General features: G+C 37.5%; 1 protein-coding gene and 1 pseudogene across 6 annotated transcripts in view; both read right to left on the bottom strand.

Moving 5' to 3' along the window:
- CAB39L (calcium binding protein 39 like) overlaps window positions 1-13,283 on the bottom strand; it is a 141,636-nt gene that overhangs the window by 73,191 nt on the left and 55,162 nt on the right. For 4 of the 6 annotated variants that reach the window (XM_037986682.2, XM_037986681.2, XM_037986683.2 and 1 more), the window contains one exon: window positions 1,438-1,579. The exons of the other annotated variants lie outside the window; for them this stretch is intronic. In XM_037986682.2, the coding sequence (XP_037842610.1) occupies window positions 1,438-1,539 (102 nt within the window). In that variant the 5' untranslated portion in view covers window positions 1,540-1,579. The remainder of the gene's footprint in view (window positions 1-1,437; window positions 1,580-13,283) is intronic. 6 annotated transcript variants of the gene reach the window in all.
- Window positions 2,678-7,068, bottom strand: LOC103214420 (beta-citrylglutamate synthase B pseudogene; annotated as a pseudogene).

The following is a 13,283-nucleotide window of genomic DNA, read 5'->3' on the forward strand; positions in this document are numbered from 1 at the left end:
AATCATAAAGCAGATATCTTTAGGACCATCACCCAGTCAAGAAACAGAACATTTTCAGCACCCAGGAGTCACCTGAAGGCTCCTTTCAGTTCAGATGTAAATACTTTTATATCTCTTGTGACAAACATGTCTTTACATTTCTTATTATTCCTATTTTATAGATGAGAAAACTTAGGCTGAAACAATATAGCTTAGTTCCACTGATTTTCAACTTTATGGACTAGTACATTACCCTTTCATGATTTGCTTCTTTCATTCAACATTATATTTGAGAAATTCATCTATGCTGTTGCATGTAGGCAGAAGTTCTTTAATTTTTATCACTTTCCAGTGTTCCGCACTAATGCCTATACCACAACTTTTTTATTGGTTCTACTGTTCATGGACATTGGGTTGTTTCCATTGAGGGGTTTTTATTAACAACGATGCTATGAACAGTCTTGTACCTTTTTCCTGGCGCAGATGTGCAAGAATACCTCTAGAGTTTACAACTGGGAGTGGCACTGCAGGATTTTAGTACGTGCATATCTTCATATTTCACAGATAATAATAAACTGGTTTTCAAAGCAGTTACATAAATGTATACGTCATCATCCACAGTTAATGAAAAGTCCTCATTGCTCTCCATCCTTGTCAGCACTTAATATCATCACATCTTTTCATTTTTGCCAAGGCAGTAGTTGCATAATGTGAATTTATTGTGGTTTTAGTTGGCCTTTTCCTAGTTACTAATGAAAATGTGTAAAAGGGTTTTTTTTTTTTCTTTTTTCTCCCTTTTACCATTTAGATTTATACTTGCAAAAAAGGCCATTTTTCTTCTATTTGGGCCAAGATTTGGCTCAATATTACAAAGTGTACTAGAATTGGAATAAGCTATTTCTGCACTCCTTGTAGAATTCAAGATTGTATCATTTACTAGAATAGAAGGATACTATGAACTTGTGTATTTCTTTTATAGATATCTTGAATCTCGCCATAAACTAGTCACTTTATAGAGAAATCGGATATATAGGATTCAATATCCCTTTGAAGGAATAACTAACATTCCTGTGAGGAAGCCCCATTAAATAACACCTTAAAACCACATGAAAATGAGATTCACCGTAACAGAAACTATCCGTCAATCTTTAAATAAAAACTTTTTATCTTTCATGTAAATGTAACATTACACACCAGTATAACCTTTTAGATCTTTAAGCTATGTAGTCTAGAGGGATCCAGTGTTGGTCAGAGTCTCTAGAGAATGAACCTAAAGTTCATCCCAACAGACTAAATAATAATCAGTTTCATAAAACCTGAAATCAACTTCAATCTATTTATAGAAGCTCTATGTGCACATCACAGACCATATTTTGAATTCTTCATTAAGCTTTTACATTGGTTTTTGGCATTGCAATGCATGTACTTTCATCATAATGTTACTGTTTTAGCTCATACCTTGTCTGTCTTTTTGTCTTGCTTTTCCAAAATGGCCAAATTGTCTTTCAGGATTTTCACAATTTCTGCTGGATTTTTGTGTGATTTGCTAAACAAGGGCATTTTTTTCACGTGTAGAAAGCTCTTCTTCCAATATGGAATGCTAAAAACAAATAAGCCAACAAAAATTATAACTTTAACTGCTAATATGCTTAAATTTTTTTTTTTTTTTTTTTTTTTTTTTTTTTTTTTTTTTTTTTTTTTTTGAGACGGAGTCTCGCTCTGTCGCCCAGGTTGGAGTGCTGTGGCCGGATCTCAGCTCACTGCAAGCTCCGCCTCCCGGGTTTACGCCATTCTCCTGCCTCAGCCTCCCGAGTAGCTGGGACTACAGGCGCCCGCCACGGCGCCCGGCTAGTTTTTTGTATTTTTTTAGTAGAGACGGGGTTTCACCATGCTAGCCAGGATGGTCTCGATCTCCTGACCTTGTGATCCACCCGTCTTGGCCTCCCAAAGTGCTGGGATTACAGGCTTGAGCCACCGCGCCCGGCCAATATGCTTAAATTTTTATACCAATATGTCTTATACATTTTCAATAACATGAATTCAGTAATCTGAAATGTTAAAAGTGATCAAATTAAAATGAGTTTCAAGCTTCATGCCAAATTTAAATAAATATAAGATATTTTTAAAACAATATTTTTAAAGTTTTGCTTGAAAGTTTTTATACAAAGTTTAAAATCTTTCCTGCAATAGAAACATAAGGATTATACAAGATATAATTTTAGAGTCCAAGTTGATGTGTAAAACTAGATATTTTGACCAAAGAAAGTGATAATAATAATAAATATATTCTATAATGTTTAGCTATATGTATTCTGTAATGCTTAGCTGCTATTAGAAGTTCCATGACATAGTGAATGAATTATTTCACTAAAGAGAAAGGCACAGCAGTTTAGATATGATTCTACCTTAAATGTCCTAGACATTTCTGACTCTTTGAGTCAATTACACTTTTTTCCATTATTTTAAAAAATATACACTTATTCTCTGAATGCATAATAATCAATGACCAAATATTCTGCATTAAAGTAGAATTTAAAAAAGAAGCCAAATGCATTCATGTATACACATACCTAGGAGATACTGTAGGTTCAGTTCCAGACCATTGCAATAAAGCAAATTTCTCAATAAAGCGAGTGTATTTGGTTTTTCCTAGCACATATAAAAGTTATATTTATGCTATACTGCAGTCTATTAAGTTTGCAATAGTATTATATCTAAGAAAACAATATGTATAACTTAATTTATAAAAATATTTATTGCCTGACCCTTCAGTGAGTCCTAATCTTTTTGCTGGTTGGAGTCTTGTATTAATGTTGATGGCTGCTGACTGATCAGGGTGTTGGTTGCTGAAGGCTGGAGTAGCTGTGGTGATATCTTTTTTTTTTCTTTTTTTTTTGTCATTAAGAAGTCTTTATCGGGTTATAGTCACTTTGACCCTCCCAACAAATTAAGGGGGAAAAAACAAAAAACAAAAATAAGAAATCCCAGTAAAAGAGTCCCTCAAGATTTCATAAACTACAAATTAAAGCTGCTAGTTAATAAGGAAATGGCAGAATTTTCAGAGCTGTATAATACAAAAGTTCCTGTAATTTAAGCAGATGTTTTCCTCAATGACAAATCTTCCAACACAATGTGAAGTTATGCTACTCGGATATTTGTAGCAAAACCGGGTTTTTCTGGTACAAAAACAAAAGTAAGGGACCATGAAAAAAAAAATTTTGTTCCTCATGGCCTGTGAGTATACAAATTTTCTAGCAATTTAAAAGGGTAACTATGACAGCCTGACATTTTTCTATATCCCACCTATTCTGCCTCTCTATTTGTAGGATTTGTAAATGAAAGTAACATCTTACGAGCAGAGGTCTCATCTATCTCCCACTCTTTCCAACTAATCCTACTAATTTTCTCTCATCTTCCTGAGCATCCTCCATGAACAGCATTGCAAGTTGGTTTTAAAAATAGAAAAGAAAAAAGAAAGAAAGTTTTACAAGGGTTTTGTTGGTTAATTACCAGTGGAGTCAGTCCACCAGTAGTTTGATTTCATTGGCTAGCAGCTGGTTCATGTTGAACAGGCCCCCTGGGAGCTTGGTGAGCAGCTCTCGCTCCGCTCCGTGCTTTCGGGGTCGCTGTCAACCGAGCTGGAACTTGCACTCATGTTGTCAACAGCAGTGCTGGCTGGGGGACCCAGCTCCGGCTCACTAGTCTCACTGGCGTGGACACCACGGAGAGCAGGGACATACGCTGGGTGAGCCGGCCAGAGGGTAGAAAGGAGGCAGCATAGTCTGCCATGATACCAGCTACATCTAGACCTATGATACGCCTTATCAAAGGCAATGAAACCTACATTTGCATTGGCCTCACAGACGCAGAAGGAACAGTCATCTTTCATCAACAGGTCAATGCCACACACATCCATCCCCAGGATATTAGACACCTGGATAGCTAGCTGCTTCCCTTGTTTACTCAATTAGCACATCATCCCCACACCACCTAATGAGCAGTTATTTTGCATTCTCCCATCTGTTGAACAACGTAACATAGTGCCAACCACACGGCCTCCCACGACAATGACACGTACATCCCGTCCATGAGACTCTTTAACATACTTCTGGAACAGGTATGGTGCTTTCTGGTGAATAAGATGGCTTAGATCAGCCAAATGGTGCTTATCTCGAGCCAAGAAAATAGCTTTACCTCTATGACCCCACGTATTCTTTACTACCATTGGGAACTCCAGTACTTCCGCTTCATCATCATTTTAGTAAAATTTTCATAGCCACCATAAGAGAAAGTATCTAGCAGAGGAACACCATGGCCAGCTAACTCTTGAAATGTCCAGAACTTATTAATGCAGTTCAGGATGGCTTGAGGTCGGTTCATTAACCGGCATCTCATCTTCTCTAGATGGCGCAAAACAGTGATGTCACTATCACTTTGCACCCAAGGGGTTGGTACTCTACCACCACTTGTGGGTAGGCAGTGATTAGCTCTCCATTTTTCTGCAGACCCAGGTTTCCTTGCTCAATTGTCAGCACCACCTCATCCATCACCACAGCCCTGAAGTCCAGTTCCTCCTCACAACATTTGGCCTTCAGTGCTCGTAAAATCTCTTTTTGAGGATAGTCTTCACTGACGCGACGATCTGTCAAAAACCACAACTTGGCAGCCACAGAACTACACATCTTGATTAGTTTGTGTTTCCTTGCCTGGATTATTTCCTCTTGGATGTAATGTCTGCCGTGCGCGCGCGCGCGCCGGCAATTTCTTAAAAGAAGACAATAAAGTTTGCTACTTTGACTCTTTCTTTCATGAAAGATTTCTCTATAGCATGTGATGCTACTCACAGTAGAACTGCTACTCACAGTAGAACTGCTTTCAAAACTGAAGTCAGTCCTCTCGAACCCTGCCACTGCTTTATCAGCTAAATTTATGTAATACTCTAAATCCTTTGTTGTCATTTCATCTTCAGGAGTAGATTCCATCTTAAGAAACCACTTTCTTTGCTCATCCATAGAAGCAACATTCCTCACCTGTTCAAGTTTTATCATGAGATTGCAGCAATTCAGTCACATCTTCAGGCTCTATTATTAATTCTTGTTCCCTTGTTATTTCCACCACATCGGCAGTTACTTCCTCCACTGAAGTCTTGAACCCCTCAGTCATCCGTGAGAGTTAGAATCAACTTATTCTGAACTCCTGAAAATGTTGATATTTTGACCTCCTCCCATGAATCACAAATGTTAATGGCATCTAGAATGGTGAATCTTTTACAGCAGGTTTTTCTATTTAGTTTGCCCAGACCCATTAGAGGAATCACTCACTATGGCAGCTTGCATCTTATGAAATATATTTCTTTCGTTTTTTAAACTTTTATTAGAACAATATGAACATATGAAATGTATTTATTTAACAAGTTTGGAAAGTCAAAATTACTCCTTTGTCCATGGGCTGCAGAATGGATGTTAACAGGCATGAAAACGACATTAAGCTCCTTGTAAACCTCCATCAGAGCTCTTGGATGATGAGGTGCATTGTCAATGAGCAGTAACATTTTCAAAGGAATCTTTTATTCTGAGCAGTGGGTCTCAACAGAAGGCTTAAAATATTCAGTAAACCATGCTGTCATCTAGGCTTTGTTGTTCCATTTATAGAGCACGGGCCAAATAGTTTTAGCATAATTCTTAAAAGCCCTAGGGTTTTTGGAATGAGAAATGAGTATTAGCTTCTTCTAAGCCAGGCACTCACTCCTCCTTTCTAGCTATGAAAATCCTAGATGGCATCTTCTTCCAATACAAGGGTATTTCATCTACACTGAAAATCTGTTGTTTTGTGTGGCCACCCTCACCAATGATTTCAGCTAGATCTTCTGGATAACTTGCTGCAGCTTCTATGAACAGCACTTGCTGCTTTCCCCTGCATTTTTATGTTCTGGAGATGGCTTCTTTCTTTAAACCTCATGGAGCAACCTCTTTTAGCTTCAGACTTTTCTTCTGCATCTTCCTTTCCTCTCTCAGCCTTCATAGAACTGAAGAGAGAACTAGTCCAGCTTTGCTCTGGACTAGGCTTAAGGGAATGTCTGTCTGGTTTGATCTTCTACACAGACCACTGAAACTTTCTTCATATTAACAATTAGCTGTTTTGTTTTCTTATTATTTGTGTTTTCACTGGAGTAGCACTTTTCATTTTCTTCAAGAACTTTTCCTTTGCATCCACAACTTGGCTAACCTACTGATGCAAAAGGCCTAGCTTTCAGCCTACCTCAGCTCTGGATATGCCTTCCTCACTAAGACTAATCATTTCCACCTTTTGATTTAAAGTGAGAGACATGTGATTCTTCCTTTTCCTTGAACACTTAGAGGCCACTTATAGGGTTATGAGCTGGCTTAATTTCAGTATTGTTGTGTCTCAGGGAACAGGGAGGCCTGAGGAAAGGGAGACAGGGGAACGGCCAGTCGACGGGGCAGTCAGAACACACGCAACATTTATCGATTATGGGCACAGTTTGTGGTGTCCCAAAACAATTACAATAGTACCATCAGAGATCACTGATCACAGACCACCATAACATATGTACTAACAATGAAAAAGTTTGAAATATTGTGAGAATTAACAAAATGTATCAAGAGATATAAAGTGAGCACATGCTGTTGAAAAAAAATGGTGCCAATAGACTTCCTCAATGCAGGGGTGCCATAAACCTTCAAAAACAATGGTGCCAATAGACTTCCTCAATGCAGAGGTGCCATAAACCTTCAATTTTTCAAAAACACAGTGTCTTCAAAGCACAATAAAGGTGTAACACAATAAAATAAGATATGCCTGTAATTGCTCTCTTTCTCCCTGTAGTTCTACAGCACTAAGGGAAAGATATATAACTGTAGGAATTTTAAATACTCCCTGACACCAAAACAGAGTACAAATTATGACACGGTATCATAGATATGATATGACTTTTGTCCATTATTACTCTGCTTGGTTTTCACTGTAACAAGCTAATGCTAATTTACTTAAATTAAAAACGTTTTCAGGGTTTCCAAGTCAATCTGGTGGTTAGCTAGCATTTTCTGATTCGCTGTCTCCCCCTTTTTTTTTTTTTTTTTTTTTTTTTGAGAGGGAGTCTCGCACTCTCGCCTGGGCTGGAGTACAGCGGCGCAATCTCAGCTCACTGCAAGCTCTGCCTCTCGGGTTCATATCATTCTCCTACCTCAGCCTCCTGAGTAGCTGGGACTACAGGTGCCCACCAGCACGCCCAGGTTTTGTTTTTTTTTTTTTTTGGATTTTTAGTAGAGACAGGGTTTCACCGTGTTAGCCAGGATGGTCTTGATCTCCTCACCTTGTGATCCACCCGCCTCAGCCTCCCAAACTGCTGGGATTACAGACGTGAGCCACCGCACCCAGCCCACTATCTCCCCTTTTCATCTGATGATGGGTTTGTTCATTTATTCATTGAATAAATAATCTGAGTAATTACTGAGCACAGGCACTTTGCTAAATACTAGGGATAAAGCCACGAACAAGAAAAACACAATATCTGTTCTTTGGAGCTTATTATTAAGTGGAAAAAGCAAACATTTTAGGGGAAATGGGGTTATATAATGGGGAAATAACACACAGTATACTGCCTCAATACAATCTCCTTTAAAAAATTATTTTCATACTTTCCTATACCTACTTATTGTAATAAGATTAGTTTAACATTGTTTCAAAATTTCATCTGATCATTATGCTTCAGTTTTCGGATCCACATTTTGAAGAAAATCAAAACTCATATTCTTAAACTATGCTTGAGTTCCAGCACCCAGACTCCCTGTAAATGAAGGCAGAACTCTCCTGCCTCCCCCAGTTCTTCTCAGACCCTGGCCAGCCCCACTCCATTCCTAGACTAAACACCTGCCCCATCACCTGCAAACTCCAGGCTGCCTTTCTCACACTCTGGGCGACCATGCTGGTCACTATATATGCATCTACTCCAATCACATCATTTAGCCCACTGGTGCTCATTTAAGCAATGAGCCAAGTAGCACTCAAACCTTCTACACAAACACTAGACACATAAACTCCCTCTAGTTGATTGGTAACTGATCTACTGTATGATTCAAAAGAAGTTAATCACCCCCTTCTAGGTGTCATTTGTTCTATCTGTAAAATGAAGTTGTTCTTAGAGTAAGATTGAGCATCAGGGCTCTAGGTTACTCACCACTGCCCCACACCCATTCTGAGTCTTTAACCCCCAGTATCCTATCATGATAAAGATAAAGCCAAAGATAAAGTGCTTAAGGTGGGAACAAAAGGAATGGAGAGGCCTGACAATGGTGCCTTGTGGGGATAAGGTGGTGGGCAGTAATTTTTCCATAAAGTCTACCTCAGAGTTTTAAGAACATACATACTATTTCAGCAAAGCAGGCAGTGGGGACAGGAAAAGACACACGTTAGTCCAGAAGACTGACACTAGATAAACGCCTCCTACGCATTGAAAACTGTGTTGAGACCATGCACATCAACCTGCCCTCAGCATTAATGCTGACAGCAGGCCACGCAGCCCAGAAATGTTAGTGGACTGACAACGGCCCTGTTATATTTTTCCTCTTCCAGGAGTCAGTAAGCAGAATAAACAACAAATAGGTTGTTTTTATTATTATTATTATTATTATTATTACTATTAAGGGAACACAAGAAAAGGAAATAAATGCCCTACAGACTTGGGCAAGAAATGTTGCTTCTGAAATTAATTCTCTATAAAGCTAGAACAGACATAAATTTAAGAAAAGAAGAAAAGGAGACAAAAAGCTCTTTTAGACAAAAAAAGAGCTGGCCAAGGTAAAAGACTGAAAATACACACATATACACACACATAAACACACACGCGCCCAAAATGCAGATTGGGAATCCCAAACTGCATACAGCAGAATAACAATACAGAAAATGGATCTGGGGCAACTTCAAGGTACAAAATTAGTTAGTCTGCATGTATTCATTCAAAAAGTATTTACTGAACACTTATAATGTACTAGGCACTGAACAGGAAATATAAAACAAAGAAGCCTCAAAGGGCTCACGATGTAGGGAGAGACACAGACACATCCAAAATTTTCCCAGAAGGCAAGAAAAGGTTGAAAAAACTAAAATGATGAAGAAAAGATATAGAGTGTGTTTATCTTTATATCTATATAGGTATTTTATAGCAATATGAAGAAAGTGGAGTGTTATCCCCTAACAAACAGGTGTTACAACAATGGAGCAGGGAGGATAGGAAGCCAAAAACAACAAAGGAATTAAAAATGGAACAGAATCAAAGATATAACAGCGTAAACAGAAAAACAATCTAAACTTGATCATTCGAAAGATTTTTCTAGTTGAGATTCATGATAAGACCCAACATTCAGTGTCTTGTGGCTTTTAAAATAAATAAACATTTCCTTCTCAAATCACATTCCAACAAAATGACCTTTAAAAAACAAACAAATGAAAGCATAAAAATCAGGTTGGTTTTGGACTTCCATGAACCAAATGCCCCAAGGCCATGGAGAAAACCTAGAGTTCTGAGAAGGAAAGTCTATAACCCCATAATTAAATCTTTAGCCAATACACCATTTATGTGTGAATAGACAGTGTATGTTTACTAAAAATGGAACAAAAAGATGAGATGGAATGAGGCCCACAAAGAGCTCAACAAAATTAATGCTAAAAAATCAGAAATAGTTCTTGAAAAGGAGCCTTTATATTGTTGGCAGAACATGTGGGAGGGTGAGAATCTATAATTATAACTCATTCATATAGGAATAAAAATAAATAAGGATTCAACTAAAGAAGTTAAAAAGGAAACTGCCCCAAAAATCTCCAAGAAAAGATGGATGGAAATAAAGATAGAAGTAGAAATAACTGAATCAGAGAAGTAAAAGAAAAGGAAGAAAAACTCTGGTAGCTGTTTGGTCTGGGTTTCTTCTGGTGATAGACGTGTCTGCCATACTTCCCACATCACCTCACCCCACCAAAAGGGTGAGAACATGACCCAGGTTTGGCCAGAGTATTTCCTGTCCTGGATGCAGCAACTGGCTAGTAAATAGATTGTGACACAGCCAATCAAAATAAAAAAGAAGAAAGAAAAGTGTTGATGAGAATGCTGAGAAAAGGGAACTCTAGTACATTGTTGGTGGGAAGGTGAATTAGTACAGCCACTATAAGAAATGGTGTGGAGGATATGCAAAAAAATAAAAATAGAACCACCATATGATCCAGTAATCCCACTTCTGGGTATATATCCAAAGGAACTGAAATCAGTATGTCAAGGAAATATCTGCACTTCCATGTTCATTGCAACCTTATTCACAATAGCCAAGACATGGAACCAACCTAAGTGTCCATCAAAAGATAAACAGATAAAAAATGTAGTACAGGCTGGGTGCAGTGTACAAAAAATACAAAAATTAGCTGGGTGTGGTGGCAGGCACCTATAATCCCAGCTACTCAGGAGGTTGAGGCACAAGAATCACTTGAACCCAGGGGGCAGAGGTTGCAGTGAGCCAAGATTGAGCCACTGCACTCCAGCCTGGGTGACAAAACAAGATTCTGTCTCAAAAAACAAAACACCACTTTAAAATAGATTCAAAGCAGAGACAAAAGGTATGGTCATCTTCATTCAATATGGGCAAATTGCTTTCTCAAGTTTTTATGCCAATTTATACTTTCACAGCTGTGTAGTATTAGTTGCAGTTATTGCCCATCCTTCCTAACATTTAGACCTGTCAGAATTTAAAAATTTCACCAGTATGACAGCTGGTAAAAGGTTGTCCCATTATGGTTGGAGTGCAGTGGTGTGATAACCACTTGCTGCGGTCTTGACCTGTTGGGTTCAAGCAATCTTCCCACCTCAGCCTCCCGAGTAGCTGGGACCACAGGCATGTGCCACCACGTCCAGTTAATTTTTGTATTTTTAGTAGAGACGGGGTTTGCCATGTTACCCAGGCTGGCCTCGCACTCCTGGCTAATTTTAGTTTTATGTAGAGACATGGTCTCTGTATGTTGCCCAGGCTGATCTCAAACTCCTGAGATCCTCTCACCTTGGCCTCCCAAAGTGTTGGGGTTACAGGTGTGAGCCACCACAACTGGCCCATACAAGCTTTTTAACTTTCTTATTTTGTACATTTCCTAATTCTATACTTTGCCCATTTCATATTTAAAAAAATTTTTTTAGAGACAAGTTCTTGCTCTGTCGCCCAGGCTGGAGTGCAGTGACACAGTCACAGCATACTGCAGCCTCGAACTCCTGACCTTAAGTGATCCTCTCACCTCAGCCTTACAAAGTCCTGGGATAACAGGCATGAGCCACTGTGCCCAGCTACTTTGCCCAATTCTTTAAGGTGGCCAAAGATCATACCAGCTGCCAATACCAACCAGTACAGTTCCTCACTAATAAATATAAATAAATCACATGCAAGAATCATGAGGTGTTTGATGAAAATCAAGAATATAAAAGAGAAATATAAAAATAAATAGAGCAAACCATGGGGGAGATGGTAAAAATTACATTATATTTATATACCCAAAAGATATGCTATGCTATCACATCCATAAAATAAGAACAGGCTGCTATGGAAAAGAAGTAAACAATCAATGAGAAAACATTCTTGGAACTAAGAACATGCAATGCAATAGAATAGCCGATTGGCAGAAGGGTATAGAATCGAAAAACAAATCCGCAATTTAAAGACCAAGCCATGGAAATCTGAAATGAAGAGTAAAATACAAAGAAAAGCAAGTAACTAATTCAGAGAAAAGTTGGAAATATACAGGGTAGAGCTGGAGAGCCAATACGAATTGAATATAAATTCTTAAAGGAAAAGAAAAAAACAGAGATAACTGATGAGAGAGTAACAAATACATCAACAAATAAAAAGGAAGCAAAATTCCTAGAGCTGAACATGTCTTCAGATTTAAGTAAACTCATGGTTATCACACGGCGGGAATGCAAAAAGGCCTACTGCAAGATACACGGTGAAATTTCTAAACTCTAAAGAGAAATCCCACAAACTTCCATAAAGGGGAAAACTCTAGAGTGGCACCTAAGAACCAGACTGTCAGAGTGGAATCAGGATTAGTAACTTCACACCAAACCACAGACGGCAGTGAAACACTGTTTACATAGTTTCTAGGGAAAAAGCTTTTTCACCTAGAATTCTATACGTTACCAATTATGCAGATGTGAGGGCAAACTAAAATTATCTAAGGACAAAGATGGTGAAGGAATAGGGGGAAGAGAAAGGAAGATGGAGGAGAAACAGAAACCAAGCGAGACTCTGTCTCAAAAAAAACAAAAACAAAACAAAAAACAAGAGTCTGGTAGGGAAAGAGATAAAAGACAGCTACTGACAGAAATGAGAACAGGAGCTACTAGGAAAGTGATCTAAATTATTTTCAGTTTAAATATGTTCAATGTAGACCCTAAGTAAAATTCTGGCCAATAAAAATCAAAGGCTGTGTTTACAAAATAAAATACCAAATCAGATTTTTAATAATAGAAAACTGATGAATATAATAAATTATATCAATAAGTCAAATAAAAATTATCTCAGTGGCATATGGAAAAGGTATCCAATAAAATTAAAACCAAGAGAGATATAACTCTTAGCTCAATTTACAAAATAATGGTTAATGGAGGCATTCTTACTAAGAAGGGGTATAAAACAAAGGTCATCACAATCACTCTATCATTACCATATGTTGTGGTCAATGCATTAAAGTATAAAATATATGCTATAAATATAAATAATATAACATAATATATAATTATATAATATATAATATATAAATAATAAAAATATAAAATAAATGCTATAAAATTTGGGAAGGATGTGACAAAATTGTAATTAACAGACAATATGATTACATACATAAAAATATGAACAACTGAAATTAGTAGAAGTTAGGTAAAGTAGTCAAATACATGATAAATATACATACAGCTTTCACATCTAAGCAATTGCTAGCCAGAAAACATAATGAAAAGCATATTTTGTTCACACTGCCATTAAATATGTACAAAATCTATACCAGATCTGTATTTTTAAAAACTACAAAACCTTAATTTCAAAAATAGGATAATTACTGTTCCTGAAATAGAAAAGCAACAAATAAAACAGAGAAATAGAAACTGTATTTATAGATGTATACATCTATTTATCTATTCATCCCTTCAGCTAAGCCATTAGAACGTGGCTTAGCTAATCTTAATTATATTTTATCTAAATTATGAGTTTGTGATGGTTTAACTTTCTTCATGTAGGTATTTTTCTGCATTATTTATAATG

The sequence above is a fragment of the Chlorocebus sabaeus genome, chromosome 3 (assembly GCF_047675955.1).
Source record: "Chlorocebus sabaeus isolate Y175 chromosome 3, mChlSab1.0.hap1, whole genome shotgun sequence".
In the NCBI taxonomy this organism is placed as follows: domain Eukaryota; kingdom Metazoa; phylum Chordata; class Mammalia; order Primates; family Cercopithecidae; genus Chlorocebus; species Chlorocebus sabaeus.